The sequence below is a fragment of the Schistocerca gregaria genome, chromosome 2, assembly GCF_023897955.1.
Source record: "Schistocerca gregaria isolate iqSchGreg1 chromosome 2, iqSchGreg1.2, whole genome shotgun sequence".
Taxonomy (NCBI): Eukaryota; Metazoa; Arthropoda; class Insecta; order Orthoptera; family Acrididae; genus Schistocerca; species Schistocerca gregaria.
In genome coordinates, this window is record NC_064921.1 from 295,108,394 (window position 1) to 295,132,042 (window position 23,649).

Consider the following 23,649-nt stretch of genomic DNA (forward strand, 5'->3'; position numbering starts at 1 on the left):
GGATGTAAGACAGGGATGTGGTCTTTTTCCTCTCCTGTTCAATCTGTATATCGAAGAAGCAAGGACGCAAATAAAACAAAGGTTCAAGAGTGGAATTAAAATTCAAAGTGAAAGGATATCAATGGTACGATTCGCTGATGAGATTGTTACCCTCAGTGAAAGTGAAGAAGAATTACATGATCTGCTGAACGGAATGAACAATCTAATGAGTACAGAATATGGATTGAGAATAAATCGAAGATAGACGAAATTAATTAGAAGTAGCAGAAATGAGAACAGCGAGAAACTTAACATCAGGATTGATGGTCACGAAGTAGATGAAGTTAAGAAATTCAGCTACCTAGGCAGTAAAATAACCAATGACGGACAGAGCAAGGAGGGCATCAAACGCAGACTAGCAATGGCAAAAAGGGCATTCCTGGTCAAGAGAAGTCTAGTAGTATCAAACATACGCCTTAATTTGAGGAAGAAATTTCTGGGAACATACGTCTGGAGTAGAGCATTGTCTGATAGTGAAACATGGATTGTGGGGAAACTGGAACAGAAGAGAATCGAAGCATCTGAGATGTGGTGCAACAGACGAATGTTGAAAATTATGTGGACTGTTAAGATAAGGAATGAGGAGATTCCGCGCAGAATCGGAGAGGAAAGGAACACGTGGAAAACACTGATAAGGAGAAGGGAGAGGATGATAGGAGATCTGTTAAGACATGAAGGAATGACTTCTATGGTGCTAGAGGGAGCTGTAGAGGGCAAAAACGGTAGAGGAAGACAGAGATTGGAATACATCCAGCAAATAATTGAGGACTTAGTTTGCAAGTGCTACTCTGAAATGAAGAGGTTGGCACAGGAGAGGAATTCGTGTCGGGCCGCATCAAATCCGTCAGGAGACTGATGACCCAAAAAAGAAAAATACCACAAGGCAATCTTACACGCTATTGTGCGCTACGTGCACAATATTGGTTGAAAATTCGAGAGCATGCTAAGGTAAAGGAGATACTGGACACAAGAGCCGTATCGAATAAGGAAACAAAAGCATGCATTGATAGAGAATGGCAAGAAATCTGGGACAGAGAAGCAACAGGAAGGAGAACCTACCAGTTCCTTACTAACATAAAAGAAAGAACAAGAATGATGTACTTCCTTCCGACCAAGGGAGTTATACGCTATCTGTCGGGGCATGGTTCATACCCCAGCTACTTACTGAAAGTACGACAGCGCATCACAGACACTGTACCCCGGATCACATCGTTTGGGAGTGTGCTATTAGATAAGATGTTACAGACCATGAAAGGAACGCATTTGGAAATACAACAGTCTCTAATGTAATAAGGAATGAGGAACTGTAATGTAAGCGGAGCTCGCTTACATTGAAGACATCGGCCAATGAACAGCAAGCCTATATGGCTGAGAGACAACCAAGAAGAGGCCTTACAGCATGATAACAAGACATGCCACTGCAGAACATATACCTACAACAACCTTCTGGAAGCAGTGAGGAGATGACCCTCAGGAAGGGTCAGGAAGGACATCTTGAGACCCTGACAGCCATCTCCCAACCTCTACACCTTGCGTTGCATAGCAGCACGGCCTCTGAATCCTGAGTTGCACCTCAGCACGCCAGGGGGTAATCATTCAGACAAATGAGAGATCCAGCTTGGTTCTAATACCAGGTACAGTAGTGTACTGAATTGTTGCGGAGCGTAGTGTAGTGTTGGGGTAGTGTAGCCCAGAATTATAAATTACAAAATTGGTGGCCTACCAATGCCGCATATTGTAATAGACTAGTAGCGAGTGTTTTGTGGTTCCGGATGAACAGATGTCTGTGCCCCAGCTGGCCAAATAGTAGCACACAAACTTTTGTTGTAGTTATTATATTTTTCCTCATTTTAATGTAGTTATTCTACGTAGATTTCCCCCACTTAAATAGCATAATACTTAGTTATTACTAACACATCTGAAATTATGTTAAAATATTGCGTGCTTTATTCATGCCAGTTCATGTGCAACATTCAGACAGTTCTTTTATATAGATAAAAGAGTAAAAGAAAATAGCAAACAAATGAATACAGAGTTCTAATGTACGACTGTTAACACATTTGTCCCACTGTCAGAAAAGGAAGCAGTGCCTTTATGGATGCCTTCATGGGGCCAGCTCACTTTTTGCCGAGGTTATTTCGAGTACGCTGCAGAAGTTTCGTTAGCAAGCCCTTACACATCCTCCATAATGTCCTGATTTCTAACCATGCGATTTCTATATTTTTGGGCCCGTGAAGGGAGACACTTGTGGCCGTCGATCTGCTTCGGACAGAGGGTTCAGCCTGGGTACAATCATAGCATGAAAACATTTTTCCATGAAGGCACTGACCACTAGTGTTACAGTGGCATTAACGTATTAACAGTCATGGCGATTACTTTTGACTTAACACTTTTTTCCCATCTGTCTCGACTTCACATAAATGTCTCTCATAAAAAAATACACAGACGTGCCAAAAACCCCTGAGAATTCTCACCACGAAAATGAATGCTGTCAGGTACGGCTGCGGACACGTGATGCGACAAGGAAAATATTCGGTCTGGTCAGGAGCAGTCAGGAAAACTTGTAAGGGTGTTGCAGGGCAGGTTGTGCTAAGAAATAAACGTTAAGAAAAAATTTCCGTACGTTTCATCATATCCGATTTAAATAGCACTGAATTAGCCAATCAGGTCTTTGCGCGCTCAGTCCAAGCAGCCTGGCAGAGGTGGTGTTGCCAAACGTATCCTTTGTTGTTGGAAAACAAATTGGAAAAAACACGCAGGAAACCATTGCCGGTAGCGTGTTCGACCCTTGCTGCCATTCAAGGCCCAGTTTTTATATCGCTCTCCCTTGTTTGGTTTGAGGAAACCAAACAAAGAACACGCTTGGGAACACCATTTCTGGCAGACTGCTTGAATCCGCCCGCGGAACGACCTCATTGGCTAACTTTAGTGCTAACGAAATTGGAAACGGTGCAACGCATCGATTTTTTTTCTTAACATGTTACCCTGGAACACACAAGCTTTTCAGACTGGTTCTGACCACCCTGTATAAGATGAACAGACACGAAAGAGGGATAATTCTAGCGACGATAAGGGCTGAAAATCAGGAAAGTCAACTGTGTAAGCGAATTTGACAAAGGGCGGATCGTTACGCACCGCTACAATTATCTCGAAAACGGCGACACTGGTCGCCTTTTCTAGTGCTCCTGACGGAAAATGACTGAACGGCGGTGAAACCACGACCAGGCGACAAGATGGTGAACGTCCAGTTATTATCACAGAACGTGAAGACTTACTCGCTTTGCAAAGCAGACAAAGCAGCGATCTGTGGAAGATTAGACGAAATGCTGGTGCAGTCAAGCGTTTCGTAGCAGACCGTTCAGCGCACATGTTGACGTGGGGTTTCGCCGCAGCCCCATGTGTTCCAACGTTAATCAGTGAGTGATGTCAGTAACAACGATATGTACCTAAGTTGTAGATTCTGATATGCCAAAGTGCATCTTGGCTCTTTCGGGTGGGCTAGATTTAAGCTGTGAATAAAGAGTAAAATCTAATTTTCTGAGATACATCTAGGTTAACTTTTTAGCTGCTGAATTTATGCCAGAACTTGATGAACCACGCGGAGAAGCCAAGACTTTACGAAACAGAACAGATAGAGATATTTCTTCGTTGAAACTTTCTGTGTGCAAGACCGAGACTCGAACTCGGGACTTTTCCCTTTCACGGGCAAGCTCTCTACTAATTGAGCTAACCAAGCACGACTGACGACCGCTCCTCACGGCTTCACTTCAAAAATGTGTTCTACAGATTTCGTGCGCACCATAAAAAATTTAAAAAATGAAAATTCCGTTCATTGTTGTTGACTTTTACTCTCAACACACTTGTTAAAGGACTTGTTAAAGAGATAATGATCTCTAGGTAGGACTCTGAACCCCGAACTATTGAATACGACATTCACTGGGGAAAAGGGACATCAACTACGTAGGCTTATATTTTTGCGTTAAATTTAACAGAAAAAATTAAAACATACGTATATAGAATCTGGTAGAAGAATTCATCAAAACCAATATTTTTTCAAAATTTTAAGATGTAAAGTAACTGACTGGATTACAATATTTTCAAAAGGTGGGCATAAAGAACTCGCCCCTCTCCTCATTTGTATTTCGAGGATCTAGTCATGCAAAACTGTACTGTTTGTCAGTTCCATGGTAGTGTTCATGTGCAATAATATTATGTTCATTCTTATTTTCTAACAGTGCCTTCGGTATTCTAGATTTCTGTAACACAATTGTACGCCCGGAATCTCAAATTAACTATCAGTGCTTTGTTAACTGCAGTTTCGTCGGCATCTCACCTTCACTGGAAAACATGTCGATACTTGGCTCTTAAACTGACACGACCCTCTATATCAGTACAGTGGGTCGAGAGGATAGAGGTAGGGGCACAAGTCGGGGCAGACATAAAATAAAATAAAATAAAAGATGTAACTTGACCTTGGGTTGGCTACTCCAGTAACTAGACTTACAAGGAACACCTTGAATGCGAGGTTACAAGTTCAGTCTTTAGTAAAGCTCATTCTAAGGCACTGTGTTAACACTTATGTCAGGAAAAATATTGGCTGCTAATGACTCACCATGGGTATCAGAAGGGCGACAGAAAATGAGTGTCCGGGAGGTGCAGAATCAACCTTCTGAGGGTCGTACAGCTCACAAAATGGACGTCGTCGACATTCAAGAAATGTTCAAAACAAACCATTTACTTGCACCGTGTGCAGCGAACGAAAAATGGCGCACCGCAGTGACCACAAACGTTCACTATCAAGATCGAAGGCTAACTCCTTGGTAGCTACAAATCATGCAGTACTTCAGCTAGGATCCAGTCTTAAAGAATGCATATAGAATCATACTGGTGTAACAGGCTGATGAGAACTAATGGAGTGTGAGGGCATGCAACCCAACGCGAAACAATCTGTCGTGGAGAGTGTCGTGAAACTGGTTATCTTTTAAGGCATAGTTACAGATAGTGCGATAGCATGTTTTACAAGACATCTTCGCAGTAAGGGCTAATGCCGTTCACACAGAAATCGTACACGGGCGAATCAAAACTTCATGATCTGCTTAACAGCGTGTTGGCCCATTTTATGGAAGCAATACAGAAGCGACTCTGCATGCCGTGCTTTCGGTAAATCCTTCATAGGCTTCCGGAGGTAAATAGCACCAGTTGTCTATGCACAGGTCACGTAATTCCAGTAAGTTACAGATTTTCAAAAAATGGCTCTGAGCTCTATGGGACTTAACATGTGAGGTCATCAGTCCCCTAGAAATTAGAACTACTTAAACCTAACTAACCTAAGGACATCACACACATCCACGCCCGAGGCAGGATTCGAACTTGCGACCGTAGCGGTCGCGCGTTTCCAGACTGGAGCGCCTAGAACCGCTCGGCCAGACTGGCCGGCACAGGTTTTCACTGGGCATGGAGTTATCACCCGACAGCATCGACGTGTTCCATCGGGTTCAGATCAGGCGAATCTGGTGGCCGAGATATCAAGGTGAGATCACAATCATGATCCTCGTGCCAATGGAACATAATTCTGGCTTTGTGAAACGGCCAGTGATATTGCTTGAAGACGTCGTGGCATGAAGCAGTGCATGTGGCAAGCAAAAATTTTCACAGCTGTCACGGTGCGTTCAGTTACTACCACCGGACCACTTGAAAGCGCAGGTAAATGCACCAAGGTATCCAATCACGATCATCGGGCTGGTGTAACAAGAAATGTGATTCACACCACACGTTCCCACTGATCCACCGTCCAATCTCGATGACCTCATGTTCACTACAATCGTAATTAACGATGACGTTGAGTCAACCAGAGAACCTGTTGGGGTTGTTTGCTGTGGACCCCCATGCTCCGATTCATTTGTGCGTGCACTAGCGTTGTACTCTGACGTCAGATCTGGCACGGATCGCTGCCTGCACTGCTTTACAGTGTCGGAAACCCCCAGACCACGTTCTGGGTTGAGGAGTGGTTTGTCCGACATTCAGTCACTTCCTACAGATTCTCACGGCAATAGCGTACAAACAGTGAACAGCCTCACCTATTACCAGGCATAAGGCCATAACAATTTGCCCATTGTCAAAGTCGTTTGTGTCAGAGGATTTCCCCATTTTCAGCCCGTGTCATCACTTTAATGATACCTCATTCAACTCTACTCTCTTTTTTATATTTTCCTTACACTGTCATGTTCTTGCAACGCTACCTCGCGATGGATAAAGTTACCACGTTTTGGTTCATCAGTTAACTTAAACAGAGTGTTAGGAAATTCCCGTTTCAAACTTCTACGACTTGTAGAGGGGATGAGTAAATAATATTTTGAATAGGAACCCATGTCTGGAAGCGTACCACTTCCGTCCTACGACGGTTTCAGTTCAGCTACGTAACGCCTAACGTGTGACGTACCTTGCGTGTGGCGAAGCTCGAGATACCGGAAAAGTTGCTAGTCACTGTATCACCGTTTTCTGCTACATAGCACGAGATTGTAAAAACTTTTTGTCCAAGGTACGCAGCAGCAAAACGGTATCTTCACCGTGAGGAGGCAGGACTGTGGCGCTCCATGCCGCACGCCCGAATTTGAAGATGTACTACGTAGTGTTGAAGAGAACCCGTCAACAAGTTGTAATGGATACGTGCATCCCCTTCACGTGTTTATATCAATTATGACGCACATTTATGCCATCGGGAATACTCAGTAGCAGCCAGTCTACATACCCATCTGACAATTACGCGTCAGCAAGGGGAATTAACGAGAACATTATAAGAGGCAATGTTGTGAAATCTTAGTAGGGACAAGATCCGACTATTCGGGAGTAGGATCTTACAATCTGGGAGAGTGCTTCGCCACAAACTTCCGTCACAATTTCAGCAAATGTGACATCAGATCCGCCTGGCAACAGCGATCTAAGCGCCCATTGCCGTTGCCAAGCGGATCTGACGTCACGTTTGCGGACACGCCACGTGTCGTGTGCAGTATGTATAAAAATGTGTTGTAAGGGGTTGAGTATAATGGCGTAGCCAAGAGCCGCCATATTGGAAAGCGTGTGACGTGTGTTTCAAAGGATTCTTCGTTAAAACGAGTATATTAAAAAACGTGGTTAACATTTAACAACTGGCATTCCGACACATCCCACTTCAGCAGGATCACAAGCCAACATTGAACCTGGCGCCGGAGAGCTACTACTGAGCGACGAGGGACAACCGAAGCAGCAAGACACCAGGTTAGTAATACAGAAACCAGAGAAGTAAGGCAGGGTCGCTTCCTTCTCGCTACAATGCCACAGAGTCCTAAAGGTTTCTAACGGAAATTTGCGAACGTGCTCCAGTAAAGAAAACTGTTGAATCGTAAAGCACTGGAAATTTCTCGCCAGAACTTCGCCACTTAACCACATCTGGCACACATAATAACAAAAACATGCCACCTGTAGCGTACGTAGTCATACAGACAGATGTACAACTGGTGATGGCAGCATACTGCCGGAACGTGTTGTCCTGAATTAAATACTGCTGTTAAAAGTGATAACAGTACTAGAAAGCGCTGTTTATGAGCCTTTATAAGCAGAAACACCTCTTCTATGGATATTATGCAGTCATGTTGCCGTGTGGTGGGTACCTGTGAGCACGACCTGGCTGGAGATGAGGCTGCCACCGCACCAGAAGGTCCAGATGCCATCGTGCAGCAGGTAGAGCGCGACCTGCCAGGGTGGATGGCCGTAGGGCGCCTCCCTGCCGTACACCACTAGCGGGACCGAGTCCGGCGTCGCCGCGAGGCCGCACGGCGTGCCCTCTGGTGACAGGTCCCTCCGGAACCGCGGCCGTGTGGGCGCCAATGCGGCACCGTCTGCGCCTGCGCAGCGCGCCGACACTGTAATTACACTACCTCCAGAAAAAAAGGAATAGACGTAAGGCTTGTGTTAGACGAGTGACCTTCGTAACATAGCACTTCCTGGACGCGCGTAAGTGCCCGTTCTGTGGCTACAGTGTATGCTAGAGGAATTTCCAGTACCCAGAGTAAGCGAGTAATGGACTGTTCTTTTCCTAGTCCTCTTAAATGGGCTATAATAGATTGCTGCAAAGGATATTTCCACCTGATTGTATACAACGTGCTTATTTCGCTATCTAGACTTCGGCCTCAGGCAATTTGCAAGTGCTACAATCCAATAAATAAACAATACAAGTACAAATAGCAAGAAAAAAACAGGGCAAATATAAAAAAAGTAAAAAGTAATGAAAAAATTACATAATTTGTTAATTTGGTTACACATCAAATATCATCCAACTTGTATGAAACAAGAATTATCGTCGACAAATATATATGATGTTATATAAACCAGTGATATATATCATGTTAGAAACCAGTCCTACCCCATGAACCATGGACCTACCCCACGACCCTGGACATGGCCGTCGGTGGGGAGGCTTGCGTGCCTCAGCGATACAGATGGCCGTATACGATAGGTGCAACCACAATGGAGGGGTATCTGTTCAGAAGCCACACAAACGTGTGGTTCCTGAAGAGGGGCAGCAGCATTTTCAATCTGGATGATTGACTGATCTGGCCTTGTAGCACTAACCAAAACGACCTTGCTTTGCTGCTACTGCGAACAGCTGAAACCAAGGGGAAACTACAGCTGTAATTTTTCCCAAGGGCATGCAGCTTTACTGCATGGTTAAATGACGATGGCGTCCTCTTGGGTAAAATATTCCGGAGGTAAAATAGTCCCCCATTCGGATCTCCGGGCGGGGACTACTGAAGAGGACGTCGTTATCAGGAGAAACAAAACTGGCGTTCTACGGATCAGAGCGTGGAATGTCAGATCCCTTAATCGGGCAGGTATATTAGAAAATTTAAAAAGGGAAATGGATAGGTTAAAGTTAGATATAGTGGTAATTAGTGAATTTCGGTGGCAGGTGGAACAAGACTTTTGGTCAGGTGAATACAGGGTTATAAATTCAAAATCAAATGGGGGTAATGCAGGAGTAGGTTTAATAGTGAATAAAAAAATAAGAGTGCGGGTAAGCTACTACAAACAGCATAGTGAACGCATTATTGTGGCCAAGATAGACACGAAGCCCACGCCTACTACAGTAGTACAAGTTTATATGCCAACTAGCTCTGCAGATGATGAAGAAATTGATGAAATGTATGATGCGATAAAAGAAATTATTCAGGTAGTGAAGGGAGACAAAAATTTAATAGTTACGGGTGACTGGAATTCGAGAGTAGGAAAAGGGAGAGAAGGAAACATAGTAGATTAATATGAATTGGGGCAAAGAAATGAAAGAGGGAGCCATCTGGTAGAATTTTGCACGGAGCATAACTTAATCATAGCTAACACTTGGTTCAAGAATCGTAAAAGAAGGTTGTATACGTGGAAGAAGCCTGGAGATACTGACAGGTTTCAGACAGTTTATATAATGGTAAGAGAGAATCGGTAGGCGTCTTCACTGTGCCATACAGGACCGTCTATGACTGTACTCAGCGGTGATGGATTTGGACTACCCGGCAAACACTACCCCGGTTAATAGGTGTCTTGACGTCATCATTGGCGTCATTGTCCGTTGACTGGGATGCTACCTTCCGTCCAGAACACGATCGTGTGAACATTTGTTGACAGTCTGCATGTTTATATCGTGAATTAGACACAGGACGAAGAAATAGTGGTTTTTGTTGCTTTAATTTTGGGCACCAGTATAGTGCAAACCGTCATCATACGAACAGACGCAAACAATTTCACAGACTTCCGCACTCAAGTTGTCACGTAATCGTGATTTAGTTAGTTTCATAATTGGAAAAACGACTTCCACGCAGATATGTCCATAGAAGTATTGTGGCACTTTTTCAACCTCATTACGGAGACATAGCAACCCAAAAGGATTTTTTATTAAAACAGGAATTACCTTAGAGGTCAATCACATTTGCGCATGCATAGGAGCACTTTCAACTGAAACGACAAACAGTCTCGAAAACAGCTCGAATACAGATTTAGGAGCGGTAGAGTCAACAAAACGTTTAGGAAACTATTTTCGTAATTCTTTGAAGGTCACAATGAACTCTTTTAAAATTGCGTTTGTTTAACGGCAGTGAGGAAAGGGAACTCGACTCTGTCACAATGTGTCCCTTCTGTAAAGCAATTTTCTTTTTAAATGCGTGCCCATCAAATCAGAAAGAAGCAGTTTCGCACCTTACAGTGTCTTACTGTTGGCAACGTGCACTCGAGTCCATTTAAAATGCGAGGTATGCAATCCATTTCAGATATTCTAATTTTCGTTCCTGCCCTCCTTTTTCCTTCATAAATTCAACAATAGTGAGTATTAAATCGAAAAGTCGTTCCGAGTGTTCCTACTGACTTAACTAATGTACTTTACAGCAATATATAAATTCTCCATAGTCTTCGTTCAACTCCATCGAAAACCGTTGCAGCTGACAGGCGAATGATATGTGAGACTTCAGAAATTTTCTTCTTCGTACCGCCAATTTCTTCATGTGCTTCTTGGTCTACTGAACAATGAACCCCTTCTGTCGATCGTTGTTCTTTTTTGCTCTTTCAGAGTTACCTTAATATTTAAATTCTATCTGCCAGGTGTTGGGACAGTTTTATTGCAAATTTGCGGTACCCGTCGCTTACGCGACTGCATAATATATAGTGAGAATTCTCATGCGTATCTTCTGTCATTCCCATTCATTTTTAAAGGCTTGTGGCTACAGATCGCTAGGCTGCCTTTTTTGTACAAACATCCACTGGACCTGTGGAGTACCATGAACAAATAGGGAAGGGTAAACAGCACTTGCATCACGATTCTGACGAACTGTGCCGACTTGTGCAGACCGAAAAATGGCACACCGCAATACCAAATGAAATGTGCGCTGTACCGGTACTCCCGGCAAGGAACGAGCAACGACGAGACAGATTGGGTGTGGCCTGCAAGCGGCACGCAGTCGACATGCGCGAATATTGGCACGCTGTGGCCTTCCCTGCAGTATATTGTGAACTTTCCATGAGAATCTGATATTCCTACAAGGGTTCGCCGACGACGGAGAGCAAATATGTAGCAAAAATTTACTTAGATTTTACAACACCAAAACACAGAAACAGTCTATACTCTGCATAATAAGAACGTTTACGTTTCTTGTAATGAAAATGGTTTTGTCAGTGACGTAGTCAGCTCCATTGAGGGATAAACCTGTTCTGGATGTTATTTGGCACTGAGAAGGAGAACAAGACGCCAAAGGCAAAATAAAAATACGATGTTTACTGCCTTCTATACATTGTTGTGTAAGTATACAGGGTGCTACAAGAAGGTACGGCCGAACTTACAGGAAACATTCCTCACACACAAATAAAGAAAATATGTTATGTGGACATGTGTCCGGAAACGCTTAATTTCCATGTTAGAGCTCATTTTAGTTTCGTCCACCAACGCTCAATGGAGCACGTTATCATGATTTCATACAGGAGACTCTACCTGTGCTGCTAGAACATGTGCCTTTACAAGTACGACATAACATGTGGTTCATGCACGATGGAGCTCCTGCACATCCAGTCGAAGTGTTCGTGCGCTTCTCAACAGCAGATTCGGTGACTCCATGGCCTCCACGCTCTCCTGACCTCAACCCTCTTGACTTTCATTTATGGGGGCATTTGAAAGCTCTTGTCTACGCAACACCGGTACCAAATGTAGAGACTTCGTGCTCGCATTGTGGACGGCTGTGATACAATACGCCATTCTCCAGGGCTGCATCAGCGCATCAGGGATTCCATGCGACGGAGGGTGGATGCATGTATCCTCGCTAACGGAGGACATTTTGAACATTTCCTGTAACAAAGTGTTTGAAGTCACGCTGGCACGTTTTGTTGCTATGTGTTTCCATTCCATTATTAATGTGATTTGAAGAGAAGTAATAAAATGAGCTCTAACATGGAAAGTAAGCGTTTCCGGACACATGTCCACATAACATATTTTCTTTCTTTGTGTGTGAGGAATGTTTCCTGAAAGTTTGGCCGTACCTCTTTGTAACACCCTGTATATGTTCACAAACAAATAAACACTGATGTTTTGAAACGGGTGGACAACGCTTCCGCTGTTCTTTCAGATCGCAGAAGTGTGCAGAAATCATCATATGGCATTCCTCCAGGACACCCACTACAAATTCGGTAAACGGCAAGCACCGAATTAACTCATAAAAAAGCATAGTTTACGAGTAATCCAACCAAAGGCAGCCAGTGTAGCAGAATGTCATAATAATTCAGAAACTTTGTGGTGACTGTGGACCCTGTTTATCTACTCTTATATCTGTTATCGTTGTGGTCTTTAGTCCTATGGTTGGTTTGATGCAGCTCTGAGCTCTGCGCGCTACTCTAGCCTGCGCAAGTCTGTTTATCTCCAAATAACTAGTGCAACCTACAGCCATTTAAACCTGCTCACTATATTCGTCTCTTGTCCCTCTCTATGATTTTTATCCCCCTACTTCCCTGAAATATTAAACCGATGATTCGATGTTGTTCCATAATGCGTCCTAGCAGCCAATCCCTCCTTTTAATCAAGTTCCACCACAAATTTCTTTTCTCGACGTTTCTGTTCATTACTTCCTCATTGTTTACGCGATAAACCCATCTAACCTTCATCATTCTTTTGCTGCACCATATTTCAAAAGCTTCAATTCTCTTCTTACTTGAACTGTTTATCGTCCACGTTTCATTTCCAAACATTCCACATAAACACCTCAAAAACGACTTCCTAACAATTAAATTTACATTCCATAGCAGCAAATTTCTCTTCTTCATAAATTCTTCTCTTGCCATTGACAGCCTACATTTTATATCGTTTTTGCGTCAGTCATAATCTGATATTTTAATACCCAAATCAGAAAACGTATCTACTACTTTTAGTGTATCATTTCGTAATCTAATTCCCTCAGCACCGCCTGATTTAATTCGTATACATTCCATTATCTTTGTTTTGCTTTTATTGATCTTCATCTTATAGCCTCCTTTCAAGGCACTGTCCATTCCTTTCAACTGCTCTTCCAAGAGCTTTGTTGTCCCCGACAGATTTACAGTGTCCTCAACAAGCGTCGAAGTTTGCATTTCTTCTTCCTGAACTTTAATTCCTTCTCCAAAGCTTTCTTTGGTTTCCTTTACTGATTCCTCGCAGCACAGATTGAATAACATTGTGGTTGGGCTAATCACTGCCTCACCTCTTCTATACTACTACTTCCTGTTCAGGCCCTTCGACTATTATGAATGTCATTTCGTTTCCATACAAGCTGTAGACATCGTTTCACTCCCTGTATTTTATCCCCACTACCTTCAGAGTTCCAAAGAGTGTACTCCAGTAGTCAACTTTGTCACAATCTCGAAGTCTATAAATGCTATTAATATACACTCCTGGAAATTGAAATAAGAACACCGTGAATTCATTGTCCCAGGAAGGGGAAACTTTATTGACACATTCCTGGGGTCAGATACATCACATGATCACACTGACAGAACCACAGGCACATAGACACAGGCAACAGAGCATGCACAATGTCGGCACTAGTACAGTCTACATCCACCTTTCTCAGCAATGCAGGTTGCTATTCTCCCATGGAGACGATCGTAGAGATGTTGGATGTAGTCCTGTGGAACGGCTTGCCATGCCATTTCCACCTGGCGCCTCAGTTGGACCAGCGTTCGTGCTGGACGTGCAGACCGCGTGAGACGACGCTTCATCCAGTCCCAAATATGCTCAATGGGGGACAGATCCGGACATCTTGCTGGCCAGAGTAGTTGACTTACACCTTCTAGAGCACGTTGGGTGGCACGGGATACATGCGGACGTGCATTGTCCTGTTGGAACAGCAAGTTCCCTTGCCGGTCTAGGAATGGTAGAACGATGGGTTCGATGACGGTTTGGATGTACCGTGCACTATTCAGTGTCCCCTCGACGATCACCAGAGGTGTACGGCCAGTGTAGGAGATCGCTCCCCACACCATGATGCCGGGTGTTGGCCCTGTGTGCCTCGGTCGTATGCAGTCCTGATTGTGGCGCTCACCTGCACGGCGCCAAAAACGCATACGACCATCATTGGCACCAAGGCAGAAGCGACTCTCATCGCTCAAGACGACACGTCTCCATTCGTCCCTCCATTCACGCCTGCTGCGACACCACTGAAGGCAGCCCGCACGATGTTGGGGCGTGAGCGGAAGACGGCCTAACGGTGTGCGGGACCGTAGCCCAGCTTCATGGAGACGGTTGCGAATGGTCCTCGCCGATACCCCAGGAGCAACAGTGTCCCTAATTTGCTGGGAAGTGGCGGTGCGGTCCCCTACGGCACTGCGTAGGATCCTACGGTCTTGGCGTGCATCCGTGCGTCGCTGCGGTCCGGTCCCAGGTCGACGGGCACGTGCACCTTCCGCCGACCACTGGCGACAACATCGATGTACTGTGGAGACCTCACGCCCCACGTGTTGAGCAATTCGGCGGTATGTCCACCCGGCCTCCCGCGTGCCCACTATACGCCATCGCTCAAAGTCCGTCAACTGCACATACGGTTCACGTCCACGCTGTCGCGGCATGCTGCCAGTGTTAAAGACTGCGATGGAGCTCCGTATGCCACGGCAAGCTGGCTGACACTGACGGCGGCGGTGCACAAATGCTGCGCAGCTAGCGCCATTCGACGGCCAACACCGCGGTTCCTGGTGTGTCCGCTGTGCCGTGCGTGTGATCATTGCTTGTACAGCCCTCTCGCAGTGTCCGGAGCAAGTATGGTGGGTCTGACACACCGGTGTCAATGTGTTCTTTTTTCCATTTCCAGGAGTGTAGGTTTGACTTTCTTTAGTCTGTCTTCTAAGACAAGTCGTGGGGTCAGTATTGTGTGGCGTTTCCTACATTTCTCCGGAATCCAAACTGATCTTCCCCATGGTCGACTCCAACCACGTTTTCCATTCTCTTGTAGAGAATTCGTGTTGGAATCTTGCAATCGTAACGTACTAACCTGATAGTTCAGTAAAAGTTAGAATCTGCCAGGACCTGTTTGGAACTGGAACTCTTGCATTCGTCTTGAATTCTGTGAATATTTCCTCTGTTTCACACATTTTACACACCAGGTGGAATAGCGTTGTCATGGCTGTATCTCCCAAACATATCAATAGTTCTTAGGAAATGTTGTCTACTCCTGGGGTCCTGTTTTGGCTTAAGTCGTCCAACGCTCTGTCAAATTCTTCTCGTACTTTCATGTCTCCCATTTCATCTTCATCCACTTTCTCTTCCCTTTCTATAATATTGCCTGCAAGTTCATTTTCCCTGTGCAGCCCTGCTGTATATTCCCTCCAGCTTCCCTTCTTTGCATAGTACTCGTTTTCTGTCTAAGCTCTTAATAATCATAAAGCTATCTCTCGTTTCCCCAAAGGTCTCTTTCACTTTCCTATAGGCGGTATGAATCTATCACCAAGTTATACATGCTTCTACAGACTTGCATTTGTCCTCCAACCATTCCTGCGGAAGCATTTTGCACTTTCAGATAGTCACATTTCTTACATGTCTGTGTTCCTTTTCGCCTGGTTTACTCGCAGCTTTTTTTTATTTTGTCCTTTCATCTTCTGTGATATTCAAGGATTACTACTAGGCCTTATCTTTGTACCTTTTTGTTCCTCTACTTCCCTCACTATTTCACCTCTCAAAGCTACCCATTCGTCTTATAGTGATTCCTTTTCCCTGTTTCGGTCAATCGTAGCCCAATCCTCCCTTCAAAACTCTTAACAACCACTGGTTCTTTCTACTTGTCCAGTTCTTAGGTCCTTCACTCCGTAACTTTTTCCAATTTCTTCAGTTTTAATCTACAATTCATAACCAATAAATTGTGGTCAGAGGCCACTCCTGCCCCTGGATATGTCTTACAACTTAAAACTTGATTCCATAATCTCTGTCTTACTATTTACACTCAGTTTGATACCTTCTAGTGCCTCCCAGTCGCTTCCATGCATACAGCCTTCGCTGACGATTCTTAAACCAAGTGTTATCAATTATTAAATTACTCTCTGCGCAAAACTCTATCAGGCAACTTCCTCTTTCATTCCTCTCCCCTAGTCTGTATGCTCCCACAGTTTTCCCCTTTCTTCCTTTTTCTACTATCGAATTCCAGTTCCCCATCAGAATCAAATTTTAATTCTTCCTTAACTACTTGAATAATTTCTATTATCTCAGCATACATTCTTTCAACCACTTTATCATCTGCAGAGCTAATTGGCTGTGGTGTGGAGTTTTCTTCGTGTCTATCTTGGCAAATGATATTGCGTTTACTGAGCTGCTCATAGTAGCTACAGCACTTTCGTATTTCCTTATTCATAATTACATCTATTCCTGCTTTACTCCTATTTGATTATGTATTTATAACCCCCACATGAACCATGGACCTTGCCGTTGGTGGGGGGGCTTGCGTGCCACAACGATACAGATAGCCGTACCGTAGGTCCAACCACAATGGAGGGGTATCTGTTGAGAGGCCAGACAAACGTGTGGTTCCTGAAGAGGGGCAGCAGCATTTTCAGTAGTTGCACGGGCAACAATTTGGATGACTGACTGATCTGGCCTTGTAACACCAACCAAAACGCTTTGCTGGTACTGCGAACAGCTGAAAGCAAGGGGAAACTACAGCCGTAATTTTTCCCAAGGGCATGCAGCTTTACTGCATGGTTAAATGATGATGGCGTCCTCTTGGGTAAAATATTCCGGAGGTAAAATAGTCCCCCATTCGGATCTCCGGGCGGGGATTACTGAAGAGAACGTCGTTATCGGGAGGAAGAAAACTGGCGTTCTACGGATCGGAGCGTGGAATGTCAGATCCCTTATTCGGGCAGGTATATTAGAAAATTTAAAAAGAGAAATGGATAGGTTAAAGTTAGATATAGTGGGAATTAGTGAAGTTCGGTGGCAGGTGGAACAAGACTTTTGGTCAGGTGAATACAGGGTTATAAATTCAAAATCAAATGGGGGTAATGCAGGAGTAGGTTTAATAGTGAATAAAAAAATAAGAGTGCGGGTAAGCTACTACAAACAGCATAGTGAACGCATTATTGTGGCCAAGATAGACACGAAGCCCACGCCTACTACAGTAGTACAAGTTTATATGCCAACTAGCTCTGCAGATGATGAAGAAATTGATGAAATGTATGATGCGATAAAAGAAATTATTCAGGTAGTGAAGGGAGACAAAAATTTAATAGTTACGGGTGACTGGAATTCGAGAGTAGGAAAAGGGAGAGAAGGAAACATAGTAGATGAATATGAATTGGGGCAAAAAAATGAAAGAGGGAGCCATCTGGTAGAATTTTGCACGGAGCATAACTTAATCATAGCTAACACTTGGTTCAAGAACCGTGAAAGAAGGTTGTATACATGGAAGAATCCTGGAGATACTAAAAGGTTTCAGATAGATTATATAATGGTAAGACAGAGATTTAGGAAGCAGATTTGAAATTGTAAGACATTTCCAGTGCCAGATGTGGACTCTGACCACAATCTATTGCTTATGAACTGTAGATTAAAACTCAGGAAACTGCAAAAGGTGTGGATTTAAGGAGATGGGACCTGGATAAACTGAAAGAACCGGAGGTTGTACAGAGTTTCATGGAGAGCATAAAGGAACAATTGACAGGAATGGGAGAAAGAAATACAGTAGAAGAAGAATGGGTAGCTCTGAGGGATGAAGTAGTGAAGGCAGCAGAGCATCAAGTAGGTAAAAAGACGAGGGATAGTAGAAATCCTTGGGTAACAGAAGAGATACTGAATTTAATTGATGGAAGGAGAAAATACAAACATGCAGTAAGTGAAGCAGGCAAAAAGGAATACAAACGTCTCAAAAATAAGATCGACAGGAAGTGCGAAAGGGCTAAGCAGGGATGGCTAGAGGACTAATGTAAGGATATCGAGGCTAATCTCACGAGGGGTAAGATAGATACTGCCTACAGGAAAATTAAAGAGACCTTTGGAGAAAAGAGAACCACTTGCATGAGTATCAAGCGCTCAGATGGAAACCCTGTTCTAAGCAAAGAAGGGAAAGCAGAAAGGTGGAAGGAGTATATAGAGGGTCTATACAGGGGCGATGTTCTTGAGGACAATATTATGGAAATGGAAGAGGAGGTAGATGAAGATGAAATGGGAGATAAGATACTGCGTGAAGAGTTTCACAGAGCACTGAAAGATCTGAGTCGAAACATCTCCCCGGGAGTAGACAACATTCCATTGGAACTACTGACGGCCTTGGGAGAGCCAGTCATGACAAAACTCTACCATCTGGTCAGCAAGATGTATGAAACAGCCGAAATACCCTCAGACTTTAAGAAGAATATAATAATTCCAATCCCAAAGAAAGCAGGTGTTGACAGATGTGAAAATTACCGAACAATCAGTTTAATAAGTCACATCTGCAAAATACTAACGCGAATTCTTTACAGACGAATGGAAAAACTGGTAGAAGCTGACCTCGGGGAAGATCAGTTTGGATTCCGTACAAATGTTGTAACACGTGAGGCAATACTGACCCTACGACTTACCTTAGAAGAAAGATTAAGGAAAGGCAAACCTACATTTCTAGCATTTGTAGACTTAGAGAAAGCTTTTGACAATATTGACTGGAATACTCTCTGTCAGATTCTGAAGGTGGCAGGGGTAAAATACAGGGAGCGAAAGGCTATTTACAATTTGTACAGAAGCCAGATGGCAGTCATAAGAGTCGAGGTGCATGAAAGGGAAAGCAGCGGTTGGGAAGGAAGTGAGACAGGGTTGTAGCCTATCCCGATGTTATTCAATCTGTATACTGAGCAAGCAGTAAAGGAAACAAAAGAATAATTCGGAGTAGGAATTAAAATCAATGGAGAAGAAATAAAATCTTTGAGGTTCTTCGATGACATTGTAATTCTGTCAGAGACAGCAAAGGACCTGGAAGAGCAGCTGAACGGAATGGACAGTGTCTTGAAAACAGGATATAAGATGAACATCAACAAAAGCAAAACGAGGATAATGGCATGTAGTCGAATTAAGTCGGATGATGCTGCGGGAATTAGATTAGGAAATGAGACGCTTAATATAGTAAATGAGTTTTACTATTTGGGGAGGAATGTAACTAATGATGGTCAAAGTAGGGAGGATATCAAATGTAGACTGGCAATGGCAAGGAAAGCGTTTCTGAAGAAGAGAAATTTCTTAACATCGAGTATAGATTTAAGTGTCAGGAAGTCATTTCTGAAAGTATTTGTATAGAGTATAGCCATGTATGGAAGTGAAACAGGGACGATAAATAGTTTGGACAAGAAGAGAATAGAAGCTTTCGAAATGTGGTGCTACAGAAGGATGCTGAAGATTAGATGGGTAGATCACATAACTAATGAGGAGGTATTGAATAGACTCGGGAAGAAGAGAAATTTGTGGCACAACTTGACTAGAAGAAGGGATCGGTTGGTAGGACATATTCTGAGGCATAAAGGGATCACCAATTTAGTGTTGGAGGGCAATACGGATGGTAAAAATCGTAGAGGGAGACCAAGAGATGAATACACTAAGCAGATTCAGAAGGATGTAGGTTGCAGTAAGTACTGGGAGATGAAGAAGCTTGCACAGGATAGAGTAGCATGGAGAGCTGCATCAAACCAGTCTCTGGACTGAAGCCCGCAACCACAACAGTGTAATTAGGACGAATCTTTACTTCATTTGCCCAACAAAAACAAATAAAGTACACTAACCTAACCTACCTCTCCAACAACCAGACAGTTTCCATGTGGGGGAGCGGGTTGCACTTACGCTTTCTGTCCAGGAGGACTGGGGTTTGAGTCATGAAAAGGGCATCTGCCATTTTGAATTTGCCTCCAATTCCCAGGTAGAGAGGTGGGTTGGGACGTGAACACAGCCCTGGGACAAAGAAATTTCTGCCATTTTTGAAATTCCCGCCAAAACTCGAACGCACGAATATGGTAATTGGGGGTAAGGAAGGAGTGAGGGAGGAGGTGGGATTCCACGTGCCAGCTGAGGGAAAACACCTGACATCATCTGGGGGTAATTAATTGATCAATTTAATTAATTTGCATATCAATTTGATATCATAATTGCCCCCCTACCCCACAACTAACTTGGTGCCGAAGGAATGAAATCTGGAATATGGAGCAATGGCAGGAACTCGTTTGGCTGGATGAGACTTGCTTCATACTGTTTCCAACTTTTGGCGGAGTTTACATTCCAAAAGTGAAACATGATGTAGGAGCGGTGGTCAGTGAAGACCTAGAAGCATTATCATGCAACTCCACGGGCCCCATGGTTTCTTTGCAATGTCGCATTACTGCCCAGGTTTATGTGGCCATTTTGGCTGATCAGGTGTTTCTTCCTCAATAGTTATACTGTATTCCAGGACTATATGCCCCTGTTCACACCGCTCGCATCGTCCAGGACTGGCTTTGTGAGCACAAGGAGGAATTACCACATCTGCCATGGACAACACTGTCGCCAGATCTCAACATTATTGAACCTCTGTGTTCTGCTGTGGAGAGACAGGTGTATAAAGTGGTATAAGATTCTCCTGAAAACCAAAAAGGGCCTGTATTTATTCGTTCCGAGACTTTACTAAGCCTTTGTCGTCTGCTTTGGAGAGAGGAGTGCGTGATCGTTATCCAGCTGCACCATCTTTACCCCAATTGTCACTATTTTGCCCCCCCATGAACCATGGACCTTGCCGTTGGTGGGGAGGCTTGCGTGCCTCAGCGATACAGATGGCCGTACCGTAGGTGCAACCACAACGGAGGGGTATCTGTTGAGAGGCCAGACAAACGTGTGGTTCCTGAAGAGGGGCAGCAGCCTTTTCAGTAGTTGCAGGGGCAACAGTCTGGATGATTGACTGATCTGGCCTTGCAACATTAACCAAAACGGCCTTGCTGTGCTGGTACTGCGAACGGCTGAAAGCAAAGGGAAACTACAGCCGTAATTTTTCCCGAGGACATGCAGCATTACTGTATGATTAAATGATGATGGCATCCTCTTGGGTAAAATATTCCGGAGGTAAAATAGTCCCCCATTCGGATCTCCGGGCGGGGACTACTCAGGAGGATGTCGTTATCAGGAGAAAGAAAACTGGCGTTCTACGGATCGGAGCGTGGAATGTCAGATCCCTTAATCGGGCAGGTAGGTTAGAAAATTTAAAAAGGGAAATGGATAGGTGGAAGTTAGATATAGTGGGAATTAGTGAAGTTCGGTGGCAGGAGGAACAGGACTTCTGGTCAGGTGACTGCAGGGTTATAAACACAAAATCAAATAGGGGTAATGCAGGAGTAGGTTTAATAATGAATAGGAAAATAGGAATGCGGGTAAGCTACTACAAACAGCATAGTGAACGCATTGTTGTGGCCAAGATAGATACGAAGCCCACACCTACTACAGTAGTACAAGTTTATATGCCAACTAGCTCTGCAGATGATGAAGAAATTGAAGAAATGTACGATGAAATAAAAGAAATTATTCAGATAGTGAAGGGAGACGAAAATTTAATAGTAATGGGTGACTGGAATTCGAGTGTAGGAAAAGGGAGAGAAGGAAACATAGTAGGTGAATATGGATTGGGGCTAAGAAATGAAAGAGGAAGCCGCCTAGTAGAATTTTGTACAGAGCACAACTTAATCATAGCTAACACTTGGTTTAAGAATCATGAAAGAAGGTTGTATACGTGGAAGAACCCTGGAGATACTAAAAGGTATCAGATAGATTATATAATGGTAAGACAGAGATTTAGGAACCAGGTTTTATGTTGTAAGACATTTCCAAGGGCAGATGTGGACTCTGACCACAATCTATTGGTTATGACCTGTAGATTAAAACTGAAGAAACTGCAAAAATGTGGGAAATTAAGGAGATGGGACCTGGATAAACTGAAAGAACCGGAGGTTGTACAGAGTTTCAGGGAGAGCATAAGGGAACACTTGACAGGAATAGGGGAAAGAAATACAGTAGAAGAAGAATGGGTAGCTCTGAGGGATGAAGTAGTGAAGGCAGCAGAGGATATAGTAGGTACAAAGACGAGGGCTGCTAGAAATCTTTGGGTAACAGAAGAAATATTGAATTTAATTGATGAAAGGAGAAAATATAAAAATGCAGTAAATGAAGCAGGCAAAAAGGAATACAAACGTCTCAAAAATGAGATCGACAGGAAGTGCAAAATGGCTAAACAGGGATGGCTAGAGGACAAATGTAAGGATGTAGAAGCTTCTCTCACTAGGGGTAAGATAGATACTGCCTACAGGAAAATTAAAGAGACCTTTGGAGAGAAGAGAACCATGTGTATGAATATCAAGAGCTCAGATGGAAACCCAGTTCTAAGCAAAGAAGGGAAGGCAGAAATGTGGAAGGAGTATATAGAAGGTTTATACAAGGGCGATGTACTTGAGGACAATATTATGGAAATGGAAGAAGATGTAGATGAAGACGAAATGGGAGATACGATAATTCGTGAAGAGTTTGATAGAGCACTGAAAGACCTGAGTCGAAACAAGGCCCCCGGAGTAGACAACATTCCATTAGAACTACTGACGGCCTTGGGAGAACCAGTCCTGACAAAACTCTACCAGCTGGTGAGCAAGATGTATGAGACAGGCGAAATACCCTCAGACTTCAAGAAGAATATAATAATTCCAATCCCAAAGAAAGCAGGTGCTGACAGATGAGAAAATTACCGAACTATCAGTTTAATAAGCCACGGCTGCAAAATACTAACGCGAATTCTTTACAGACGAATGGAAAAACTGGTAGATGCAGACCTCGGGGAGGATCAGTTTGGATTCCATCGAAATGTTGGAACACGTGAGGCAATACTGACCTTACGACTTATCTTAGTAGAAAGATTAAGAAAAGGCAAACCTACGTTTCTAGCATTTGTAGACTTAGAGAAAGCTTTTGACAATGTTGACTGGAATACTCTTTTTCAAATTCTAAAGGTGGCAGGGGTAAAATACAGAGAGCGAAAGGCTATTTACAATGTGTACAGAAACCAGATGGCGGTTATTAAAGTCGAGGGGCACGAAAGGGAAGCAGTGGTTGGGAAAGGAGTGAGACAGGGTTGTAGCCTCTCCCCGATGTTATTCAATCTGTATATTGAGCAAGCAGTAAAGGAAACAAAAGAAAAATTTGGAGGAGGTATTAAAATTCATGGAGAAGAAGTAAAAACTTTGAGGTTCGGCGATGACATTGTAATTCTGTCAGAGACGGCCAAGGATTTGGAAGAGCAGTTGAACGAAATGGACAGTGTCTTGAAAAGAGGATATAAGATGAACATCAACAAAAGCAAAACTAGGATAATGGAATGTAGTCAAATTAAATCGGGTGATGCTGAGGGAATTAGATTAGGAAATGAGACACTTAAAGTAGTGAAGGAGTTTTGCTATTTAGGAAGTAAAATAACTGATGATGGTCGAAGTAGAGAGGATATAAAATGTAGACTGGCAATGGCAAGGAAAGCGTTTCTGAAGAAGAGAAATTTGTTAACATCGAATATAGATTTATGTATCAGGAAGTCGTTTCTGAAAGTATTTGTTTGGAGTGTAGCCATGTATGGAAGTGAAACA

At 43.6% G+C, this 23,649-nt stretch overlaps 1 protein-coding gene across 1 annotated transcript in view; it reads right to left on the reverse strand.

Moving 5' to 3' along the window:
- LOC126335755 (limulus clotting factor C-like) overlaps nucleotides 1-23,649 on the reverse strand; it is a 119,188-nt gene that overhangs the window by 77,432 nt on the left and 18,107 nt on the right. Inside the window, exon 2 of the mRNA XM_049999212.1 lies at nucleotides 7,686-7,919. Within this exon, the coding sequence (XP_049855169.1) occupies nucleotides 7,686-7,919 (234 nt within the window). The remainder of the gene's footprint in view (nucleotides 1-7,685; nucleotides 7,920-23,649) is intronic.